Genomic DNA, 25,885 nt, shown 5'->3' on the forward strand with positions numbered 1-25,885 from the left:
TTTCAACACTACATTACATTAATGATTCCATGTCAAACATTGTTCAATTTCAACTGCTACAGGCGGGACTACCAAAAAGTTACACAGCAGTCAAGACAAGGTCAGTGAAAACTAAGTTATTTGGGCTGTGGTGCTTTGCCAAAAGGATCACAGCGACTTAGACAAAGCACCCCGAAGACAAGGCCACGTTACAAATCTCTCAATATTAAACTCATTAAAGCCTGAAGGGAACAATTCATTTGTGTGGTATGTGCATATGCAATCAACCTGCATGGAGCCTTTTTTACCTGTGCAAAGGTCCAGGAATGACAAAATGGGTCATGGAAACTTTACACATGGCAGCACACAGGGAGATAAACTGAAATTGGTCTTTGTGCGTGACCAAATAAATATGGAAAGATCAACAAGCAAGTAGCTTTATTTTGACATTTCACATTATGAAATATGCCATGTTTCCTTTTGTGACATTTAAGAATGTCTGTTCCGTTCCTTGAATACTGGATGCATATAGCTAGTATGGGAAGTGTGGCTGTAATAAAAAAGTCTTGGCAAAAGATCTTCCTTGAAGTACATTTCTGACATGTAAAAAAGGTCAATTTGTGTAATATTTATCAGATGCTCTGTGTTCCAAGAAAGGCGACATACAGAAAGACAGTGAGTTAACCATTTATTTGTATTTGGTACATTTTAAGACCATTTAGTAGAAATGTGTACACCTGCAAAAATAGTTCACTGTTTTACTATGGGCAATATATGTAATTTCAATATGTGTTTGCATTAGAACTTGGGGTATCTGATTAAAAACACCACTAAGCCTTTCGTATACATATGGAAGGATTTGCTATTTCGGTTTAGGATCCACAGCGGGATCGCTCTGCAAGAGTGATGCAATTCCAGTAAATTGATCCTGCAGTTGATCAGTAATATTTCCAAGTTTCTCCTCCCGTTGCTGAATTTTCTTGACTAGCTCTTTGATTGCGTTTAGAGTCTCCTGATCACGCTCTGAAAAGTCCTGCAGAATAGAAGGAGAACTAGAGTAAAAGCATTGCTCTTCAAATGCAGACAGTTTACTAGAATTTCAAAAGTCAGGTTTAGTGCTGCAAGATGCAGAAGGCATATTAAAGAAAAACCTACAACACCTCTGACTCTGTGTTGCTAAAGTAAGGACCAATTATAACATTTGCCACATTAGGTCAGGTATGCAGTTTTATGGAGAGATGAAAAAACGCCCACTATACTGGGCCATTCTTCTGGCTAAGTGATTGAAAAGCTGTACATGGTAAAAGGCAATGTTTTTCCTTTATATTGCATGTTATAGTGGGTGATTTGGTTTCACTTCTTTGGTATTAGAGTTGGTATTATTGGTATTTTCTAGAGCATTATTATACTTAAAAGATGTCAAGTAGGTTAGGTAGAAGCCCTCAGGGTCTTGAAATGTGTCTAAGAGTGTTAAACATCCTTGGAAAATGGTCCTTGCAAATTTAAACTTGGCTTTGTCACCGAATCTACCAGGCCTGTGCTCAATTTATGAGTAGCCAAATAATTGTACCAAGTTTCTTAGTGTCACAAAGCCTTGATTTGTTTTTGGGTCAGACTTTGGCAAAGTGACTCACTTTTCTGTAAAGATCTTGTGAGTGAAAGTATTAGTTCTCCAGTTCCCACAAGTGTCTTCTGGCTATTAAAAATGTGGGTGTCTAAAACTCTACACCTTGTCCATGTGGGGCACAGTATATCAGATGACCCGGCCCTCCTATCGATTGACGCAGAAAAAGCCTTCGATAGGGTGGAATGGGATTTCCTGGGTGCAGTACTCCAGAAAGTAGGGATAGGCTCAAAATTCTGTGATGGAGTACGAGCAATATACACCTCTCCCAAAGCATCAATATTTGTGAACGGGGAATATTCCAGATGGTTTGAATTGCAACGGGGGACCAGACAAGGATGCCCACTCTCCGCGATCCTGTTTGCACTTTCCCTGGAGCCCCTAGCCCAAAAAATAAGGAACGACCCCCGAATAGAGGGAATACGGCTGGGAGGGACGGAATACAAGGCAGGGCTGTATGCTGATGATATCCTTCTACACCTAACTAAACCTATGACCTCCATTCCACATGCCCTAAATCTAATAGAAGAATATGGCCGGTTCTCTGGATTTAAAGTAAACATGTCCAAATCCATACTCTTTCCACTGCAAGGTACCCCAGATGACAATGACACCAAGTTCCTCCCCTTAGGGCTCAAGGTAGAACACACGACATTACGATACTTGGGCATACAGATCACCAAAACCCTAGACGACCTCTATGAGGCTAACTTCCCCCCGCTCCTTCAAAGCTTTGAGAGAGACCTTGAGAAATGGAGCAAACTGAGGATCTCTTGGCTGGGGCATATCAATGCCGTCAAGATGGTGTGCCTCCCCCGTTTCCTCTACCCCTTTCAGATGTTACCGATAGAGATACCCCAAAAATTCTTCGTGGATGCCCGAAAGATCATGCTGCGGTTCATCTGGCAGGGAAAAAGACCGAGGATCTCTTATGACACACTTATTCTCCCCAAGGATGGGGGTGGATTAGGTCTTCCCGATCTGAGAAAATACTACAATGCCACTCAGTTGCGCGTCCTAATTCCACACTTCAGAGACCACAAACACCTGCAATGGGTCCAGATGGACAACCACTACTTGTCCCCCGCCACAGTGGCAGAGTGGCTGTGGTCGCCATACCAACGGGTCCAGAAGAGAACTAAGCACCACCCCATACTATCCACCATATGGACTATATGGCGCACTGGGAAAGAGATGCGCGGAGTTACCACCTGGCCATCCCCGCTCAGTCACTTGTGGTCTCCTGGCATAAATGACCAAATCCCGAACCTAGACCGGTTCCAGTCATGGTACGAGGCAGGCCTGGAGAGGGTGGGACACCTCCAGAAAAAGGATGAGTTTATCACACTACCTGACCTGACAACGGCACTGGGGATAGGTACTCTATCGACATTCCACTTCATCCAGCTAAAAGGGGTGTTAACGAGAACCGAATGGAGGGAAAAACTGAGAAGAGATCTTACCGCCTTTGAGAAACTCCTAGACTCTAGAACGGAAATGAAAGGCCTTATCTCAATAATGTATCAAACGCTATTGGGTGCAGGCGGCGGGACTACGGAACCCCTTAGGGCCAGATGGGAAAAAGACCTCGGCGAAGAGATACTTCCCGAACAATGGGACTTAATGTGCAGAGCTGCGCCTAAATCCTCCATATCCAACCAGTATAAGCTGCATGCAATAAAACTCCTACACCGATGGCAATACGATCCGCTTCGACTCTCCAAAATGTCCCAGTCCATGAGCCCAAAGTGCTGGAGAAACTGCGGAGAAACTGCCAACTACTGGCACATGTGGTGGAGCTGTCCGCACATCAAAGTGTTTTGGACTGAAGTCCTGGGATGGATCAAAGAAGTAGATAACATCCATAGAGAACTTGACCCACTCCTTGTTCTGTTTGGCCTTGAGAGAGTCGAGGAGGATTGGTTTCGGGTCAAAGGCCTGGCTCCTCAGCTATTACTGGCTGCGAGGGCCCTAATAGCGACCAAGTGGAAATCCCCTCAGGTTCCAGGTAAGACCGAGTGGATTAAATTGGCCACAAGCATTTATGTAATGGAAACAATCACTGCCTCCCTGCACAATAAATCGGTGAAATGCGAAACTCTATGGATGGACTTCAAGAATACATATATCACACCTACTTACGACTCCCAACCAGAGGAACCCCCAAAAAACCTGACCGAATGATGCTACACCTAAGCAACACTACAAAGGATGAGACTCTTACTTCCAGCGACCATGGTACTATCGGATGTGACACTGTGTCAATCATATGATACTAACACTTTTGTCAAACTATTGTACTCGTGAAATACACTAACCCAAGTGGGGGGGGGTGGGAGTGGGCTTTGGCGAACAGTCAATGAGACACTTCCAGACAATCGGGACTGTCGCACTACCAGGAGATTCTAGTATACTGTTTTACTATGCACTGTTTGTTCGACTTGTACCTCTGGCAGATGTATGATCTTGTTTGAATACTGTTTGCTTCCTTTTGTTTTTCGCAAAACCAATAAAGCTAAATTTAAAAAAAAAAATGTGGGTGTCCTCTGAAGCAGTTGGCAAAGGTGACTGTTTTTTTTATCCCTTGGTGGAATCCCACAGCAAGCTAAAAGATGGGTGACGTCATGTTCCCTTACATTACAGCAAATGAATCTAGGCTGGCCTCCTACAAGGCATTGATTCAGAGACACCTGGCAATTTGGCCCATGGGTGTATTTTTAGGATGGGGGCAGGGGTGTTTGTCCAACCTCCCACCCCCCCACAACTTTTGTGGCACACCACTTTGTCCCCCTTATTTGGCAAGGGCCTGATTCCTTTAGATGTCACCCCCCCTCCCTCCGCCACCAACATTTTCAGCATATTTACTCCACTAGATTGGCCTTAAACACCTGGGCAAAATGATTAGACTTTAACCTTCAATTTGTGAGTACTGCCTGGATGCAGACAGAGGTTTTTGGTTCTATATTCTATTGTATTTTTGTCTAGAAATCACTTTTATAATATGGAATCCCTAACAGCAAATTCCAACTTAATTTATCAGACTTTTTCCGAGCACATTATACTGTTAAGTCATGTTGAGTATTTTAGAAGTAGATACAATATTGGCTGTTATTGCATTATTTCTTCTATCCTCATTAACATACTTTGGTAGAGTTACTTCAAGTTATATAATAAGTTTTCCTTAGTTGCAAAACGGGTACATTGATTCATCATAATAGCTCTACCAGGACTACCACTAAAACGCAAAGCATCAGCTTGCTTCTCCAAGGTAAACATTAGTATGTGTGCAGTCTTTTTGCTGGGTATTAAATGCTTGCTGCTAAAGCACCAGGCTGGGCATTCCCATTAACCCTCGCCCAAGCATTGTTATGGGGTGTAGGTGGGGGGGGGTGAGGGATTAATGGTAGAGGGAAGTCCCCCTCCTGTCAAAGAAAATTGCAGCTGCATAACACAAAGTAACAAAATCACCATGGACCCATATGCATTTATGCAGGTTTGCCATGGTTCATTGGTGGGATTTAAATTAATCGTGATAGTGTCTTGGAGAGTAGAATTAACCTTAATCTTTTGGAAAACGCAAGCAGTGAGCCCTGGGAATGACTAGGAGGTTTCTGTATGGCAATCCCACAGTTACTGTTCTTGCTAATATACCCTATAAGGTAGTTTAGGCCTCATTATAAGTATGTCAGTGTGGGTAAAAACGGCAGTAATGCAGTGGTAATTCTGTTACTGCTGCTTATCAACCCCGCCGTACTACAAGTTTGGCAGTGAAGTGGAGGATTTACCTCTATCAAAAAGCTTTACGTCCAAAAATCGGCAGAATGACAACTGGTGGAATTACCACAGGTGGCAATTCCACCAAAACCATCACAGAGTCCTAGGGACCCCTAATATGTTAAATTACACTGCCCTATCACCATTTGTAATCCTGTGGTGAATCCGCAAGACAAAGTGGCGGTAACGATAATCGAGTATGCAGGTACTTTTGTGGATTCACTGATGAATTATAAACAAACTAGTAATGAGGCCCTTTGCCCCTCAGCACTGTGTGCTACGTGTCTGTCACTATTGCAAAGACATTGGGCCTCGTTATGATACTGGCAGTAGCTGTGCCGGTATCCTTTTTTCCCGGCGCCCGCAAATGGCCAATTACCGGGTCATTACATGCCTGCCGGACCCGGTAACTGCCCATTTGCAGGTGCGGAAAAATATTCTTCCCCATTGTGTCGGTGCATCTGACATGCTCTGCTCGCGCATGCCGGTACACCCACCAGGTCAGACTTGGCAGGCGAAAAAGCACCCGCGAGCAGAACTCGTAGTTTGCCGGTCCGGTAGTTATGGCGCCGGTAACTTACTGCCGCCGAAACTACCGGACCGGCAAACTTATGACGACGCCCATTGTTCTCTAAAGGAAACGGTCCATAATGTAATAACATATCCAATAACACAGGGAGCACAACCGTTCAATATGGCAATTTGTTCGATTTTAAGGAGCGTGTCTCATGGATTACATTGGAGCATCAGTAGTTGTATTAAGTTATCCGATTAAAAGTGTCTTGAAGAAGCACTGCAAATCTGTACACAAGCCCTGACATGCACTTTTGGACTGATATTTTGTTTTGGAGCATAGTAATTGTATCTTGTAGTGCATTTTGGATGTTAGTGCACCATAGAATATCTTTAGTACAGGTATCAGGAAGTGGGGCAGGCGATTCTAGCTCTTTCAAAATGTTAAAGAGTTCCTTAGTACTGGACTTGGCTTTGGTTCTGCGGCCATTATAGTTATCTTCCACCCAATCCACCCTGGTTGGTAAAATAAGAATATACTGGTGAAGGATGGGATGGTAATGCGCTTTGCACCATTAGAGTAATAATGGTAAATGCAAGACAAAGTAATTGTAGATTTAATAGAATCGTAATCAGCCGACACGTGTTTCGACACGCAGGTCGTCTTCAAGGCAAAAACAATTGAAGTCAAAGAATAATCCGTTGAATCCTAATGGATGGCCGTGTACACTAACACAGCAGAGAAACCAAAGTCCTCATTTAGTTCGAAAGTCACAATGTAATAAGTGCCGTAATGGCTGAGTCATATATATGGTTCGTTCAATCGAGCGGCACTGCAATGTACGGGGAAATCCCAGCAAAGGGACTGGACGTGTGCTGAGATGTCTATTCACTAGGTATGCATGGAGGTATGGGCCTAGATGTCAAGAACGACTGTGGAAGGCTGGATACAGTATGTAGGCCGGGTGGTAGGCACCTTGATGGTGGTATAAGGACGGATGGCGGGAGGCAGAATGCCATAGACATACGAATGTAGGGCAATCTAGGATTGATGTGGGGGTCCATAATGGGTGGCAGATGAAAGCTGATTATGGTGAATACTAATGTGGACAGGTACAAACTGACAATGCAGTTTGTGATAAAGGCTAAGGCTTGGTAAGATAGACGCATGGCTGTATCCTACCTATATTATGCAGGGTAGCTAGGTATGCGTAATCAGGAGGCACAGTAAAGCTAGACTGAGTGGTAAGCCTTTAGTGCGGGCAATAGTTGTGGGCCCTAATTCAAATTATTCTACTAATGCAGGCATATAAAATCAGCTATAGGTATATGGTACAATTTGAGGTAAAGTACAGAAGGCCAAACAAATGTTCAAAATGATAAAAGCATTTCAGTTAATTTGTGGAAATCACTGTGCAAGATATGCTAACATACATAACATATTCATATTGGTAGGAGGCTAACGTGCACATGCTGCACATGCTAATGTGCACAAGCGAGATAGTAATGAACATAAACTGCAGTACAGTACAAATCTAATAATAGAGTGCAATTAAACAGTGTATCGCAGTTCATTCGTGGAGTTCACTGTGCAAGATATGCTAATGTATAGAACATATTGCTTTTTGGAAGAGGCTAACGTGCACATGCTCATGAGCACAGGCGAGATAATAACGAGCATAAACTGTTTTGCAGTATCAGTCTTATAGTACAATTAAATAGTGTATGGCGGTAGAATGGCAAGACAACAGCATTGGGCAATGCGCAATAAACAGGAAAGCATCAGTGTACAGGTTGATCAAATGGACTGGTTTGGCACCAAAGGTAAAAGGCAGCGTATGATTTCACGTTAAAGAATGTTGCAAAGGCAAGGTTGCGTGGTGGTTTACGTAGCGAGAGGCTACATGTAATGATATTAAATGACAAGCTGACGCCCGCTACGCTAGCCTTTCGACTGACGCACAGGATGCACAGTGGGCAGTAGCCAGGTGGGGCCTTTTGCAGGGTAGTATGTATTGAGATGCTTTTCGCTATCTCAGCCGGGAATAAGCGGAGTGACGGGAAAGCCGTGCAGATAATCAACATAACAATAGTTAGACCCAAACTAGATACTGTGCTAATGGCGTGCAGTATAAGGTGAAGAGGTCGCTGTGACTGTTATTTATATACAGGCATAGTACGGGATAGCAGAGTGGGGTTTGCAGGGCAAATAGTCTCTTACCGCGGGTTATGGCGGGAGCACATGGAGGACCAACGGGTCAGCGTATGTCCAGAATATGTTTGCAGACGGTGAAGGAAGCGGAGAGAATTGGCACAGGGCAGACCTTCCGCCCTTCCAGCTCAGACAGGGGTAGCCTCAGTTTCAAGGCCTTTGTTGCAGAGGCCGGCTCTGCCTACCGGCGATTCCTGATTGGTGCTTGTAGTATGGAGTAGTCAATCAGCGGCATAGCAACAACAGAATGGGAAGGGAGGACTCCGGATCAAGCGGCAGCGATCTTAAGGTGTAGTAACCCTTATGGTTATTTATGATGCCGAATTCAAACGCGGGTTATGCTTTTATGTGGTGCAAGTGAGCACTTCCAAAATGCTGGGCACATCAAATTCTGAAATTGGGCATGGGGCTGCACTTTCTGAGCAGTGGCTTCTGGTAACACTGATAAAACCGACGAGTGCACGGTAATGCCCTTTGGCTTACCTTTGTTGCAGGCTGAATGGGGAGATGCTGCTCCTGCAGCGCGGTGCGAGGTCCAGCATGTCAGGTATATGCAATACCAAACATTTGTAGAATGGCAGGATATTCTTGCAGTTCAGCAATCGGGCTTCCATCCCAATCATTGGACAGAGACGGCTTAGCTGGACCTGAAGTCGCATATCACAGGTATCATCGAGGAGGGCAACACGGCAATGCTCCTGCTTTTGGATCTCTCTGCCACTTTCGATCTTGTGGATCATTGCCTTTTGGTGGATAGTTTATCCACTATTGGTAGATGCACCCCCATGCCACATCATGGTTTAAATCCTTTCTTGGCCCATGAAGTATTGATGTTGTAAAAGGCACTGCGCACTCAAATAGGACTATTATCACCTGTGGAGTCCCTTGGGGGTCTTGTCTGTCGTCTTTGCTTTTTAATGTCTATTCAAGACATTTATGTGACCTCTTGTCTACTCTTGGGATATATTTTGCTAATTATGCCGACGATACCCAGATTGTAGTGAGGTTATCTGGCGTATATACTGATGATTCTGTGCAGATTAACAATATATTTACAGTGATACAAAAATGGACGGCAGTGAACTCGGCCCTGAACAACTCTAAGACTGAGCTTCTCATTCTAGGCACTCAACACAAGTTGAAAAAGCTTGATTCTAAATATGAGAATTTTACCATAGCTCAACATATTATTCCTGTTTCTAAAACAGTGAGGACCGTGGGAGTCTTTCTTGACCCCCAATTATCTTTTAACAGGCAGGTTAACCACTTAAAATCTACATGATACTACTATACACAACTGCTTTGGCACAACCGTCCATTCCTATCTGACGCTAATTGTGCGATGATTGCAGCTGCAGTTATAAACTCTAAGCTGTATTATTGTAATAGCTTATTGATAGGAACCTCACAGACTAACATCAAAAAACGGTAAGTTATTCAGAACGGTGCTGTACGTGCCGTCTGTGGCCCGACGCATAAATGACATGTCACTGAAGCACGCAGGAGTTTACATTGGCTGCCAATTCGACCAAGGCTGCAATTTAAGTGCTTAGTCACAGTCTTCAAATGCCTTAATGATGAGGCGCCACACTATCTAAAAACCAGAATGACAAAGAACCCTATTAGACATACTTTACGATCTAATAACACCATTCGTTTGAGTCAACCACATATTCTGAAGAAAATTGGGGGAGTCAGTTAAAATTCCTGGGCTCCTGCCCTGGAATGTTCTTCCACAGCATCATGCTGAGAGTAACTCAACTGCTCTCTTCAAGAAACATCTGAAGACTTTTTTGATGAAGGAATATATCAATACAATCTACTCAGTTTTAAGCTTGTACCCTTTTTGTGCCTGGGTTTACATTTCTTTTATTGTCTTCTATGTTTTCTTTGTAAGCGCCCTGAGGACTATGGGTTAGTGGTGCTATAGAAAAATATAGATAGATTCCAGCAAGTGGCTACATCCAACTTGATGTGGTGTGGCAGGTAATGTGTGTCCTGGAAGCGGGTAATGCATTGCGCACAATGCATTCCTTCACCTGGGTGGGGTCTTCTAGGAACTATGTCACCCCAAAAATGAATCACATTCGCAAAACATGGAATGTGGGTTATCGCTGCCTAGTTCAGGGCAGATACAATATTGCTACCAATGATTGCAGTAGCACAGCCAAATTTGAGAGAGTGTGAACCAAGCCAGTTTTGTATGAATGTCTGATGCATTGTGTAACATCTGATCAAAGCTCTGCAAGCAGAGCATAGCATGTGACACAGGTTGTTTGGCGCAGTGCTTGGTATGGTTGGGGACCCATCTGGTCTACTTGATTGTGGTTTACCAAAAAAGACGAGTGTGCCGTTACAGTCAAGAAGTCGATGCTCTGCGCACCAGCCCACATGTCCATGGTGAGCTGAAACTCCCTACGACCCTTGCAGTGCCTCGTGCAGCTCTTCCACAACATTTTTATAAACAGCAACCCTGCAGAAATAATGCCGACTTGGTATCTTCCAGCTTGGTATGGCGCCTGCCATCAGTTCTTTCAACCGCTGGATCTCTACACAGGAGAAGGTCAACAGCAATCATCTTTAATGTGTGAGCTTTGAGTTGCTGTGCAATCGGATGTAAGGAGTGTGCTTCTCCAGAGACTCTCTAAGTGCTGGCTGGCGCATGTTGTCGGCAGTGTGTGTTTTTGTCGTGACACTGCGTGTCGGTTGGTCCTCTGGTTGGGGCCCAACGCCGGTACTGCTCTTCTTGTGGCTTGCTTGACTCCATACTCTTGTGGTGGTTTTTCATGTGGGCTATCTGGCACGATGTGACCCCACCTTTCCCTTGCACACCTCCTTTTTTGCATAATGAGCCAACTGAAATGTTGCTTTTTGCTTCATCAGCAGTGAAGTAAGACCACACTGCAGACTTTTACTGGGATGTGGTACTGCTGCAATCACTTTCTGGGTGTGTTGTTGGTGCCAAAGACGTGGAAGTGTAGGCATGCCGCTTCTGCTGAGTTTTGTTGTCTGACTATACACAAAAGACTTCCTCATGTTCAATCGTTGAACATTCTTCAACTGTTGAGTCTTCAGAGGCCTCGACAACCAGACGGAGTGTGTTTGTTGACCCCTATTTTTGTTTTTTGTTCAGTCTCTCTCCGTTGGCACTGCCAGCCATGATGAGGCAAAATCTTGTAGTTTTGTGTTTCACATGGAGAACGTCACTGGTCCCCGGTGCCCCGGCCAGTGACTTTGTTGACCTACAGGAATCCAGAAGAGCAACACCATCCGTGTCGATTATATCAGCCAAAGCAAGTACCGCAGACATACGCATGCATAGTTGGTTATGTTCTTTTATTTGCTATGGCCCTGTGAAAAAGAAACATATAATGCATGAGCATTAGTGAAAGTGGGGTTACTCTGGGGCAAGTAAGTGGATGCAGGATGAAACGCAACATCAGCCAAGTACAAACCCCCCACAATGCATGAGCGATACACCAGTTGACCTCACCCCACCACAAGTCCCTAATGAAAGTTGGGTATTTTGGGGCATCTAGCCGCATGATGACACACAGCGCCAGCCATGTATGAACCCCTCACAATGCAGGAGCGACACACAAGTTGACCTCACCATGCCCCCAGTACAAGTCACTAATGAAAGTGAGCGCATTTTGGGGAAAGCGGAAACATGATGACAACATAAACCAAGTACAATCCCCCCACAATGCATGAGCGATACACAAGTTGACCCTGCCATGCTTACTTGTTGACAATGCAACGAGGTGGCATAGCAGCACAAGCACGTTGTGGTCGTCGTGCGGGTGGTCACAGGTCAGTGGTCAATGAGAAAGAAAAATGCTGCTAGCACATTAGGAAAAAGCCCTCATACTGGTCAGGGTGAGGCGGTTACCTTTCGGCCTCAAATAATCGGCCCAAAGGTAACTGGTCAAATTAAAAAACACACTATTGGCCATCTTCTTATGGTTACCGTTAAGGCCCAAAGGAGACCTGTGTAGAGAACAGTAACCCAAAAACCTATCAATAAAGAGTCCAATAGTCAAATAAGCACTGTACCTCTTTGCATGGGAAAACAAATGTTATTGCATGCAAAAAAGGTCTCAGACACTCCCATGGAACCAAACTGACATGAAGCTCAACACACATACGAAATTGCAGGTTATACGGCAGAGAATTCTGAATCTGCATAGATAGGTTACAAAGTCATCCCAACGCCCTTATTAGCTACCACTTATATACCATGCTAATGTCCCCCTATAGTCCCTTGACCAACTGGCCACACATTATCTAAGCTCGGTCAACTAGACACGTGGTCCCCTATTTCGTCATTTGTTAAATTCAGGTACGTGATTGGCTGCTAAGCCTATTGACATATTAATGTATCATGACCATCACGTGATGAGCACCCCTCCGATCCAGACGCATTCGAAGTAACTGTCGAGGCCAACTCTGCTTTGATGAGACGATAAGCCTTCTCATTATACCAGACTCCATGGTGCACACAAGCTGCACCCCCTGACCATGTACTACCTTTATTGGCATCACCTTGGTTTCTCCTATCCCAAATCATAGGACGTTCCAGACACGGCTCACCCCTTATCTCCTTCAGACCCCAGGTGCCCAAGATGACGTGACTAGGGAACCGCTCTTGAGTCTGAATTTCATGGATTTATTTGCTTTAGTTATGCGTGTACTTGTAATTCATATGGGATGACCGTTCTTTGGGTGTGGGCAGTAGTGCTCTAAATCTCTGCCTGTCCTCTTGGCATTACAAAACCATAGGCCCCATTCCCATGAATTTGCCCTTCAAAGGGTGTATCCCTACCTTGCCACAATACAACTAACATTCCGTTCCCATCACGTTAAATCGTTTTGCTGTCCCACAAGCATGAAATGTTCTGTTGTAGTGTGCCACGAGTGGTTTGTGCGGATGAAATACATAGAGAGTGCGCAAAACGTGCTCGTGAAAAAAATGGCAAATGGTGTGCAACAACGGCGATAACTCTCGTGAGACACTGAGCCGCTGAGAAACTGCTCTGCCTGCGAAATTCTATCTCTGCAGCTGGATACAATTAGCGATTATCTGCACACTGTGGGTGCCTCTGACCTTGGCTTCCCTCGTCAGGAACGGGAAAGGGATTTGTTTTGGGGATTAAGCTAAATGGAGCCGCAGCTCCACAACAGGGCATGGTTCTATTCTGTTAATTGTGTAATAGGCCTTAACATCCAATATGGCGAAATTCCTGTCATGTTAGCATGCTGACCTTGCTTCTACCACAATACCTGCCTGACTCCATCTTCCACCTTTGTGGGCTCACACCTAACCTCTACTGAAACCATAGCTGCATATACTATTTCCGAACATGGGGCCTATATCACTCTGCCCTATCTATGACCTCTGCAACCGCAACATTAATACATGTGTTGTTCTTTCTGTGTTGCTATATGTGGGTATTGAATGTGTCAAAGCTAACTACAAGCAATTTGTATGCCTGCTTCTGCTTGCACAATGACACGTGCTAATAGGTTTTCCACAACCTGAACCTTTTTACCTAGCTGGGTCGCTGTACGTGCATCCCAGCACTAGCAACGAAAAGACCCATGCAAAGTTTCACGTTCCGCCAGGGTGAAAAGCTGAAATGTTTTGCTGCCGTGTGCAGCAAGTGGTTTTTGCAGGCCGAATTACATAGAGGGCAAGCAAAACGTGCCGGCGGACAAAATGGCAAATGCTGTGCAATAACGCATGCGAAATACTGAGCCCCCGAAAAAACTGCTCTGCCTGGGAAATGTCTATGCTGGTGGAACATCGGGTGGATGGCATGAAATGGGTGGAGACGCAACCAGGTGTGAAAATGTTGCTCAGCATGATGCAGGACATGAGGAAGCTCCACTCTGCACTGGCAGATCTTAACCCTGCATTGCAGGAATGAGAGAGAGAGAGGATGGTTGCCCACCATTGCTGCTGTGAAGACCGCTGCATCTGAGCTATAAAAGGCAGCCTTGCTTACACCGGTGCACCACCTGGTGCTCCAGTCTCCCTCGCAAGCAGCGTGAGCTCAAGGAAGGGAGACATGGAACAAATCTTTCATGCTACTTTCATGGGCTCACTTCTGGCTTATGTTGTAAGGCGTTTTTGTTGCAAGAAGTACTCAGTCTGTCTTACTGAGATGTCTCAGTCTTGCTTTTATGATGTGTGTCCAGTAAGACCCATTACTGTCTATGCTGTGTGAGCTTATGCTTTGTATGCTTATGCTATGTGTGCAAACATGATGTCCATAGTTACAACCTATCAGACCAGACTAACTCACAATAAATGATAGGAGTGATTCCATGTATGTTCAATAGGTTACATATCCGACTGAATTGCCACAATCAGGTCGGGTACGCAAGTGCAAGGTTGTTTTACTAACAAATCTCCTATACCTATCCACCCATTTTCTAAACCTCTCCCGGTTTTCCTCAATTCCCCATATCTATCCACAACCTCTCCCTAATCCTCTCCTCCATCCCCACTGGCTGCCACGTTGGACCTGTTGTGCTCGATTCAGACATCTGTACCAACCAGGTGGGAGTGGGTTATGTCCTATTCAGCTTCAGTGGTTAGGGAGTGGGTGTGGATATACCCTGACCATTTAGTGGCCTCTTCACATACTGTGATGAAGTATACTGCCTGTCTTTGTGGAACACCAGAAGAGTAGTTCAGGTGCCTCCCCAAACCAGTGGATAGTGGTCCCAGAGTTGTATGTTGTGGATCCCTGGAAAGTCCATAGTACTTGGCAGGGGAGAATAACATTACATGTATATACCCCACCTCCTGCAAAAAAAAACACCCTGTTCTATGGAATTTCGTCCACTCAGCAAGGTCTACACCCACGTTTTAGCTCATTGCACCCTTCACAGAGAAGAAATACCCGTTTGCATATCAGTCTGATCTCACCCACAATGGCAGTCCAGCACCAAAATACTAGGCAATTCTCCTCTGAACAAGAGTATCATCAGCAACACCAGACAGAATTGTCTAGCATTTCGGTGATGGACTGCCCTTGTGGGTAGGATCATACTGATAATCCAATGGATATTTCTCCTTTGTGGATAGTGCAGTGAGCTAAAACGTGGTTGTAGAGTGGAAGACATTCCATACAAAAGGGTATTTGTCCCATGTTTGTTCTCAGGAGAGGGGCTCCCGCAGTCCTGTTTAATTTGTGATATAGATGACTTGGATCTTGTCCAGAGTTTAAATACAGGAGAATAATGTAACACCTGTGGTTCATGGCAGATCGAAAGACTGCAGATATCTGACCCAATATTTTGCCTCATCAAACATTACAAAAGCAGGGGTAGCAATAATATGGAGTGCCAGCTTCCCATTCATAGTGTAAAAGGTGTTAAATGGTAAGGAAGGATACCAGCTCCTGATGGACAGGGTGGAAAAATCAAAGTAAAAAGATACAATATATGAACCAAAGACTGGAAAATAAAATTGTCCCCATTAACTGCCCACAGAGACATGAAACATTGACAAGGGTAAGCTTATTCTTTTCGAGTGGGAGACTTTTTTCCAATGCAGCAGGCCAAATTAGATTAGTCTTGGACAAACAATAACTCAAGAATGATTGACTTTTGGAGTAAGACATTTCCAACAAGACTTCACGTTTTACTCATTTGCACAGGACTTGCCTGCAGACTGATAATTTTGTAATTGATACAAACTGTGAGGAGATAGTTCAAGGAGTCAAGATTGGGGTTATAACGGTCTCTGATCAAATCCCAATATCCCTAGCGCTCATGTTGAACTAGCTGAAGACCAGGAATCATTCCTGGAAACCACTGCAGGCAGTCTCTCTTGCGGTATTACCGGGCTGGGGGAGTGGTTGTACCACAAATCGATGCATTCTTTGCATAGAATAAATTGGGTAATACAAGGGAAAATACTACATGAGATGTGCTTAAGGAAGCTATTGGAGAGCAGTTTATAGTGCAGATAGGAAGAGTGAAGGGAGTCTGGGATTTAGCAGGTGAAACCTTGGGGAAGGATTTACATAATCTAGAGAGTCAGTTTAAAGATAAATATTCCCAAACGTCTTTCAGGAAAATAACAGCAATGAAATGGCAGATTAATAATATATCTACAATTAAAGCTGAGAGAGCTCTGCTTAGGATAAAGAAAACATACTATGAACAAAAGCAATCAGGCAGACATCGTACAACATCACTGCTTTAAAATCAGGGATAACACATTAAAGATAAAGAAGAAGTGAAGCTTTGTAATGAGACTGAGAATCTGAGACTTTTCAGGACATTTTATACTGGACTCTGAAGAATCTGATGCTCAGGTAAGCTATTTGTAGTTGCTCAAGTACAGAGTATTACTGGCAATCAGATCCCTTAAATTGAATACAGTAAGCCCGAAACAGAATCGGTAAATGTTAGTCTTTTTTTTTTAAAAACTTAGGACATATGAACATGGACTGTAATGCCCTCCTGGCCTATCACCTCAGTGCCTTTTTAAGGAGGTCTGGAAGGATGCCAAGACCATGTATTACCAGTTCAATATATTTAGTTTGGAGACTTTGTACAGCTAGGGTCAAATGAAATGCAAAACTGAGTTCTCCCAGCAAGAAATAATAAATACAATAAGGACGGTCCTTCCCACAGAAGAACAAGTTACTTGCCAACTGTAACGTTCTTTCAATTGGATGTTCCTCCCAGGTATTCCTCATCTTAGATATTCGTATCATCAGCTTTGCTGCTTCTGGAAAAAAAATTCCACACCAGAGGGCGCTGTGCTAGATATCGTGGCATCGATGTTCTTGAGGGCTGTCGTAGAGTGTCGACCGTCATCCGCAGTATAAATGGCTCGAGCTGTGCCCGATGGCTTCAGTTCTGTTTTTTTGATATTCTCAACTGAAGAGTTGATAAGGTGTCCCCTTAGACTGTAGGCTCTCAAGGAACATTGAGTGTAAAATACGTAAACTGTACGGTGGGGTAGGTTGGGAGGGTCGATGAGGAATACGTGGGATTAACATCCAATCGAAAGAACGTTACAGTTGGTAAGTAACTTGTTCTTCGAATGGATTGTGTCCTCCCACGTATTCCTCATCTTAGATAGACTCCCACAACAGTGAAAATTTGAAGGAGGGAGTTCTAATTAATTTTACTCATGGACCGTATGTAGAAGGCCTTAGCAAAAAGACCCCTTTGGGATGAGGTGGAATCTAAACAATAGTGTTTCACAAAAAGTGTGCATTGAAGACCATTTGGCCGCTGAACGAATATCTTGCACCGGGACAGCCCCCTGAAGAGCCGTCAAAGTAGCCATGCCCCTAATAGAAGGAGCCCTTAGCCCAACTGGAGGTTCTTTACCTGCCAGCTTGTAACACTCTCCAATTTCTAGAATTATCCATCTGGATAAGGTCTGTTTTGTTACTGCCAGGCCCAATTTGTGGCTGGTGTATCCAATGAAAAGTTGCTCACTTTGTCGAAATGTTGCCAGTCTAGAAATGTAAAAGCTGAGAGCCCTTTTTGGGTCCAGCCTGTGGAGCCTTTCTTCCTCCTTACTTGCATGAGGGGGAGGATAGAAAGAGGGCAATGTGATCTTCTGAGACAAATGAAAGTCAGATACTATTTTTGGTAGAAATTAAGGTTGAATTTAAGTATAACTTTGTCTTTATGAAAGATGGTGTGAGGAGGCTTATAAGAGAGAGCCTGTAACTCACTCACCCTGTGGGCTGATGTAGTAGCCACTAGTAGGATTGTCTTCAAAGTGAGAAGCCTTAGCGGACAAGGATGCAAAGACTTGAAAGGAATGCATGTAAGGAATTTTAATAATAAATTTAGATCCCAAACAGGGACTTGAAATGGGACTGGAGGGTACACGTTAGTGAGACCCTTTAAGAATTGCACAATCAATGGAATTTTAAAGTAAATTGCCTCTTCTGAGGAACGCTTAAAAATGGAAAGCGCAGCTAAGTATCCTTTTATTGTACCAATCTGGAGGCCTCGATTGGCCAAATGTAATAGGAATGAAAGTACCATAGGAGTACCACATAGGAATGGATTCACATTCTTATCTTTGCACCAGTTACTGAACTTGTTCCAACGACACCAGTACAAAGATTTTGTTGCAGGTCTTCTGGTCGAAAGCAAAATCGCCATTACATCGTCTGGGAGGTCCCAATTCTTATATCTCAGCCGCTCAGAAACCACGTCTGAGTGTCTTGACCTCTGGATGGAGAACCCGATTCCTCTTGCAAAAGAAGATCTTCTCTTAGTGGAAGACGTATTTGAGGGCAGATGGACATGTCCAGAAGGTCTGGGTACCACGTCCTCCTGGCCCAATCCGGGGCAATTAGGATCATGGTTTTCCTGAACTTTCTCAACTTCTTGTTTACGTGAGGAATCACAGGGACTGGAGGAAACGCGTATAGGAGTGGAAATTCCCAGTCCACTACGAACGCGTCCCCTAGAGCTCCTCTTAAAGGAACTTCCCTTGAGCAGTACAGTCGCCCTTCCTGTTGACACTGGTAGCAAACAGATCCACTTGCGGGGTTCCCCAAAGGGTGATGATCTCTTGAAGGACTTCCTGAGCTAGTTCCCACTCGTGGGAGACTATGCTCCGCCTGCTCAGAGCGTCAGCCGCTGTGTTCTGCTCTCCGGCTAGGTGAACTGCTGATAGAGAGATTCCTTCTTGTATTGCCAAGAACCAGAGCTGCATCGCGTCTCTGCACAGTGGTAGTGACCCTACGCCTCCTCTCTTGTTGAGGTAGTACATGGCCACTGTGTTGCCCGTCATTATCACAACATTCTTTGCCTGTACAGAGGGCAGAAAGGCCTTCAGCGCTAGTTTGATTGCCCTCAGCTCCAAAAGGTTGATGTGTAGTTTGGACTCTGATGGAGACCAATGACCGCTGATTGTCAGATCATTGGTGTGGGCTCCCCACCCCGTGAGTGAGGCATCCATCACTACTGTTCTCTCCGGTCATGGTTGCCAAAAAGATTCTCCCATGAGAATATTGTCCTTGCAAGCCCACCATAGCAGATCTTGAGCCACTGTTTGTTTGTTTATTTATTTATTGTGCGCGCCAGACCCAAAGGTATCAGGGCGTAAGAGGAAAGAAGGCATACAGCTTGGTTACACAGGTTAAGGTACAGATCAAATATACGGACATAGAATGTGATTCAAATCAAAAAATAAAAACATAAAATCCAAAATATACATACAATTGAGATACAGGCATATAGATAAGTGTGGGGTGCTAGCTAGTATAGTGTGTAAGGCAGGAAGGTTATTTACAGTTGTAGTACTAGGCTAGAGACATTACTGATCATTCTCTTTGAGCCAATTGATAAGATTCTGCCTAAATTTAGTGAATGTTTGGTCCATTCTCCGTGAAGGTGGCAAGGAGTTCCACAGTTGTGCTGACTTGACTGGGAAGTTGGAACCCCCAATAGTGGACCGTTTAAAGTATGGCACATGAAGGCAATTGGAATTGATTGATCTAATAGGTCTACTTGAAGTTTTTCTAGTGATTCTTTCTATTAGGTAGTGTGGTGCCTTATTGTTTAGACATTTGTGGATAAGGGATGCTGTTTTTAGGCGGATTTTCTCATGTGTGGATAGCTACTTGTATAGCCTCCTTGTTTCGGAAATATGTTCTTTTCTGAAATACTTAGTACAGCTCTAAGGGCATTCTTCTGGAGTGTCTGTATTCTATTGATGATATATCTGTAGGCGCCAATGTATAGAGCTTTACAGTAGTCCAATTTAGATAAAATAAGAGCTCTGGCTAGGATCATGCAACTGTTGGGCGATAGGAATTGTTTGCCTGCTCTAATTAATTTGCATGTGTATGCTGTGGATGAGGCCAAAGTGTTTACCGGTTTGGTAAATGTTAGGGTGGAATCTAAGTAAAAACCTAAGGTTTTTACTTATTTGGCAACTTTAATAGAATTCCCATCGATAGTGAAGGATGAATAATCAGTGCTTAGTCTAGAAAGGTGGGAGGTAGTGCCAAGGATGATGAGCTCTGTTTTGTCATCGTTCAGGCAGAGGCCATGAGTGGCCATCCATGCCTGAACAATGCTGTAGACTCCATTCACCAAGTCCAAATCCTTATCATAATCCCCAGTAAGTGGTAAGAGGATCTGAGTATCATCTGCATAGTTAGTGTAGGTGATACCCAGATCATAAAAAAGGAGCTTGGTGAATACATTGTACAGAGTAGGAGAGACACACGATCCCTATGGCACCCCACAAGTAATGGGAATAGGGTCTGCTGCTGCAGATGGCGAAAAGACCCTCATAGCCCTGTTCCTGAGGAAGGACTGTATCCATACCATGGCCTCCTTGGAGAAGTGGGCTGCTGAGTCCAGGTGACTGCATAAGACCTTGTGGTCCACCAAGTCAAATGCAGCCGAGAGGTCAAGGAGGAGGAGTAGTGCTAGTTTTCTGTTGTCTCTGAGTACATCTATTTGGGCCTTAAGATCAATTAATGCTGTTTCCGTACCATGTTGTGGCCGTAAACCAGATTGGCGAGATCCTAGGAGTTGGTTAAGTTCCAGGAAATTCTGAATTTGAATGTATGCTACCTTGTCTAGGATTTTTAAGAGGAATGGCACTGTGGTGATGGACCTATAATTAGTTGGTATTGTAGGGTCTAAGGTTTGTTTCTTAAGAAGTGGAAGTACCCAGGATTCTTTAAGGTTGCAAGGGATAGTGCCTGATGTGAATGAAGCGTTGATAAGTTTGGAGATGAAAGGTGCTAGATCTCTAGCGGCGTCCTTGATTAGTTGTGCTGGGCATTGGTCGCCCTTGCAATTAGAAGGTTTGAGCGCAAGTATGACTTTCTCCACCTCAATAATAGAAACTTTGGAAAAGTTGAATCGGGTGAGATGTTTGAACTTAAGCAGTGGTGTTTTATTGGAGGGGATCAGAGTTTTTAGTGAGGCTTTCTTTTTAGCTATCTTGTTCTGAAGGTTAGAGACTTTGTTGACTAGTGCATGCTGAATGTCAGGGCACCATGTTTTATCTTTGACACAATTGTCTTGTGCTAGGATGGGGGTTTCTCATATTCTTTTAGTATAGTGAAAAGTTCTTTCATATTGGAGTTGGCTTGTTGGATTCTGTTATTATAAGTTTCTTGTTTAGCCAAAAGGATGTCTTTCTTGTATTGGGTTGAAATATTGACTAAGTTCATTTTATTTTCTGCAGTGGGATGTAGTCTCCATGCTATTTCACATTTTCTCTTATCTAGCCTTAGGCTTTTCAGGTGGGGCGTGTCATGATCTCTGCTTCCAAAGGGTCAGGGTTTTCCCAACTCCCTTGGAAGCAGATCCATAACCCAGGTTCCGAGTGCCAACCAGTCCCAATTGGGACCTTTTGGACCCAGTCCTGGCGCCAGTGGCACCAGGCTCATAAATATGCCCAGTCCCAGCACTGGAAGCGCCGGGCTCATAATGCTTGGGTGGACTTATCTTCAGCAGACCATGCTGCTTACTTGCCTGCCAGTTGAGCCTCTGATCCTCTTCTGTTTGGAACTACTTTTCCTGTTGGGTGGGCTGGAGCCACTCCCTAGATTCAGAACACTGGAACTCTTCTGGAAGGCAGGAACTCTTTTCTTACCAGGAACTCTTTTCTTACTTAGGCGTGGCTGTGGAAGGAGACACCTAAGCACTACAGGAGGCTATTTAAACCACACCCGGTGGATGAATCTTGCTTTGCGTTTATTCTGCAACCTCTGCAGCAGAACGCTCATCGTGTCTTCTGCATCCGGTCCTGGGCCTAAGGAAAAAGGCTTACCATCCTGAATCCAGTCTTCAGCAACACCTATAAAGACAAGAAAGAACAGGTTAGCATTCCGGCATCTGAAAGGCAAAGGCTTACCATCCTGAATCCAGTCTTCAGCAACACCTATAAAGACAAGAAAGAACAGGTTGAGATCAAGAAAGAACAGGTTAGCATTCCGGCATCTGAAAGTCAAAGGCTTACCTACTCTTCGTGCGCTCCGGAGGTCTTCACACTGCATTCCGGCATCTGAAAGACAAAAGTTTACCAACTCTTCGCACGCTCCGGAGACCTACGGCGCTACATCCCGCATCTGAAAGACAAAACAAGGTGCGTTTAAAGACATTGGGGAACTTTAATACTCACGTGCCATTACTCCTTTCCACATCTAATCCAGTGGGTATTCCGGAACCCTGCAGCCGCTCCGAACTCGTACCTGCAAAATAAAAAGACAGTTAGAGCGCATAGTGAAGCAGGCAACAAGCGCTTACTTACGTGCTTCCAGGCGCTTCTATTCATCACACGGGCTCCATCTTCAACTCACTTTAGCCCGTCATCCGCCATCGCCGGAACCCTGCAAAACAAGAGACATCATTACTAAAGACTTTAAAGACATTTGAATGACTCGAAACTTACCGTTCGTGCAGTAAACGACGGACAGCAGTCCTCTGAAGTCAAGAGGCATGCGCTACCTATCCAGTGAAGAAACTGGTTACAGCACCCTGCCCCGAGGCAGATGGAGAGCTCGGCATTCACTTACCTAAGGTGAGAGCGTTAACCTTTGGGGGTCTACAGGAGAGGAGAAGAGGAAAGAGATAGGGACACCCCAATAACCCCAGTTCATTAACCCCATATTTTCTATCTGCAGACATCTTACTCTACACGTCAGGCATACAGTGCACAGAGGTCCAGCCCAAAGAGCCAACCGGGTGCTACACATCACCTTTGAAGATATGGTAGTCGCCCAGTCAAGACCGGCGCCTCTGCGAGAATCAGGTGAGCGTTACAGAACGCAAAGCCTACCACAAAACTCTCGCCCAGGCGCTATGGAAACCTTGGATACTGACCCCCTAGCCCGGTTACTTGGGGAACTAAGGGCAGAAGTGCATGCAGCTCGTCAGGAAACGAATGCTCTAAGAAGGGAACTAATTATTTCCAAGGAGAGAACAGACAATCTTGCTAGACAAGTGCTACAGTCACAAGCCGGACAGACCCCGTTACCCGCATCAGGGGCAAATCTTCCTTCAACATCCTCTATGAATCCAGTGCAGATCAACCTACCTGGGAATGTACCTCTGGCTCCGCCCGAACGATTTTCTGGTGACCCAAAGAGGTTTGCAGTATTTATCAATCAGTGCCGGTTGCACTTCTTATGCCGGCCAGCAGCCTTTCCAACTGATCAAGCAAAAGTAGCTTTTGTACTTTCGTACCTTAGTGGCAATGCGGCAGACTGGTCGATCCCTCTAGTTAATCAAGATGATCCGGTTCTCCATGATTTTCAAGCCTTTCAGCTTAGTATGGAAAAACTGTTCGCAAGACATTCACAGGGGCAGGCCTTGGACAATGAGCTTCTTTCGTTGCGACAGGGTAATCAAGACCTTTTGGCTTATATTGCATCTTTCAATAGACTAATAGTGGAAACTCAATGGCCTGAGGACAAAAGGATTACGCTGTTTTATAGAGGTCTACGTGGAGAGCTCAAAGACGTTTTAGCCCAAGTAGTGAATCCCCCACAAGACTGTTCGGATTATATAGACTTGGTCGTTCAAATAGATCACAGGCTGCAGAACAGGAAGGCCGATCGTTCCAAGTTTGATGCTCGAGTATTTTCCAAACCGCCAACTCCTTCCAAAGGAGTAGACTCCGGGGTACCCATGCAAATAGGGGGTCTGAAAGGTCCTCTAACACAAAGGGAGCGGGAAAGGAGGAAACAGTTGCAATTATGCCTATATTGCGGAAACTCAGGGCACTTTCTTCGAGACTGTCCGGTGAAACCTGCCAAGAAGGCAGTAGGAGCTGCAGTTACCAAAGTTACAAACTCTGAGCAGGGAAACGACCTCGCCCGACAAGAATAGAGGTCCTCTTGCCGAGCGTGAAAACCAGTTCCGTGACCTCGCATTTCGTGATACCTATGGTCCTCATTAGCCCTTATAATCCGGATCGATTACATGCAATTGAAGCTTACGTCGACAGCGGTGCCATCGGCAATTATGTGGATCATGAAATGGTTTTGAGGATGAATCTAACTCTTTGTCCCAAGGCTGTAAAGGACGTCATTACTACGGTGGATGGTACGGAGATAGCCTCCGGGCCAGTAACGCATACCACTCAAGAGGTGACGCTAGTAAGTCAAGATGGACACCATGAGAAGATCGTGTTCGATGTGATCAAGGCCCCTCAGTTTCAGATTATTCTAGGAATACCTTGGTTAGAGAAACACAATCCTCTGATCGATTGGCGAGCAAGAACGGTCCAGTTTCCAGAATGTGTCTCTACTTGTCACCCTCCACCTGGTGTTGCACTGGCCGCAATTTCTTCAGAGACTCCCCAGTTACCTCCCGAATACCTAGAATACCAAGATGTTTTCCGGAAGGATCAGGCTAACTCTCTACCTCCTCATAGGTCTTATGACTGCCAGATAGACCTGATACCTGGATCTACTCCTCCTTGTAGTAGAATTTATGCCCTCACCGAGCCTGAGAACCTTCACCTTCGACAATACCTGGATCAATACCTGGCAAATGGGTTTATTCGTCCTTCCAAGTCCCCTGCTTCTTCAGCTTTGTTCTTCGTTCCAAAAAAGGAAGGAGACCTTAGAACTTGTATCGATTATCGCTCCCTGAACCAGATCACCGTTAAGAATAGATATCCGTTACCTTTGATCCCTGAACTCCTGGACCAAGTCAGAAAAGCATGCATATATACAAAGCTGGATCTTAGAGGAGCTTACCACTTGGTACGAGTAAAAGAGGGCGATGAATGGAAGACGGCCTTCCGCACCAAGTATGGGCTATTTGAATATCAGGTCATGCCCTTCGGACTTTGCAATGCCCCGGCCGCCTTTCAATATTTTATGAACGATGTCCTCAGAGAGCTCATAGATGTATGTGTTGTTGTTTACATTGACGACATCCTCGTTTATTCTTCATCGGAATCTGAACATCGGAAACACGTGAAAATGGTCCTCGAAAGATTGCGTCAACACAAACTTTTCACTAAGTTGGAAAAATGTGTTTTCAACGTGACTGAAGTTGAATTCTTGGGATTCATATTATCACCTGGCGGAGTCCGTATGGATTCAAAGAAGGTCGATGCAGTTCTCAAATGGCCATCACCATCCTCCGTAAAAGGTGTGCAAAGCATGTTAGGCTTCGCTAACTTTTACCGCAGGTTTATCCCCGAATTCTCTCGAATAGTCCAGCCCATCACTGCCTTGTTAAAGAAAAACAAACGTTTTGAATGGTCTACCGAGGCGGAACAAGCTTTCCAGGATTTGAAGACTAAATTTATCTCTGCACCAATCTTAAAACACCCTCGCCCCGAACTCCCCTACATCGTGGAAACTGATGCTTCAAGCCTTGCCATGGGGGCAGTTCTATCACAAAAGGACCCGGTAACCAATCAGTTGCATCCCGTGGCATTTTGGTCCCGCAAATTCTCGCCTCCTGAAATCAATTACACGATTACTGACAAGGAACTTCTGGCTATCAAGTCTGCCTTTAAGGCTTGGCGGCATTATCTGCTGGGGGCCCGACACACCGTTACTGTGATTACGGATCACCGAAACCTGCAATATTTGAAGACCGCAAAAGCCCAATCCTCTAGACAACTCCGTTGGGCATTATTCTTTGCCGAGTTTGACTTCATAATTACCTATCGACCTGGTACAAAGAACGGTAAAGCCGATGCCCTTTCTCGGATGGGAGTGGAAGAACACTTGGTCAAAACTAAACCTGTACCAATCATTCCCGAACAAAGAATTCTGGGTGTAATCGCCACA

General features: G+C 44.7%; 1 protein-coding gene across 1 annotated transcript in view; it reads right to left on the bottom strand.

Annotated features, from left to right (window-relative positions):
* Positions 1-654: 654 nt before the first annotated feature.
* The window catches only part of CCDC175 (coiled-coil domain containing 175), an 814,258-nt gene continuing 789,027 nt past the window's right edge, over positions 655-25,885 (bottom strand). The window contains exon 19 of the mRNA XM_069638898.1: positions 655-1,012. Coding sequence (XP_069494999.1) covers positions 842-1,012 — 171 coding nt within the window. The 3' untranslated portion in view covers positions 655-841. The remainder of the gene's footprint in view (positions 1,013-25,885) is intronic.

This window comes from Ambystoma mexicanum, chromosome 14 (genome assembly GCF_040938575.1).
Source record: "Ambystoma mexicanum isolate Mex_15411 chromosome 14, UKY_AmexF1_1, whole genome shotgun sequence".
In the NCBI taxonomy this organism is placed as follows: Eukaryota; Metazoa; Chordata; class Amphibia; order Caudata; family Ambystomatidae; genus Ambystoma; species Ambystoma mexicanum.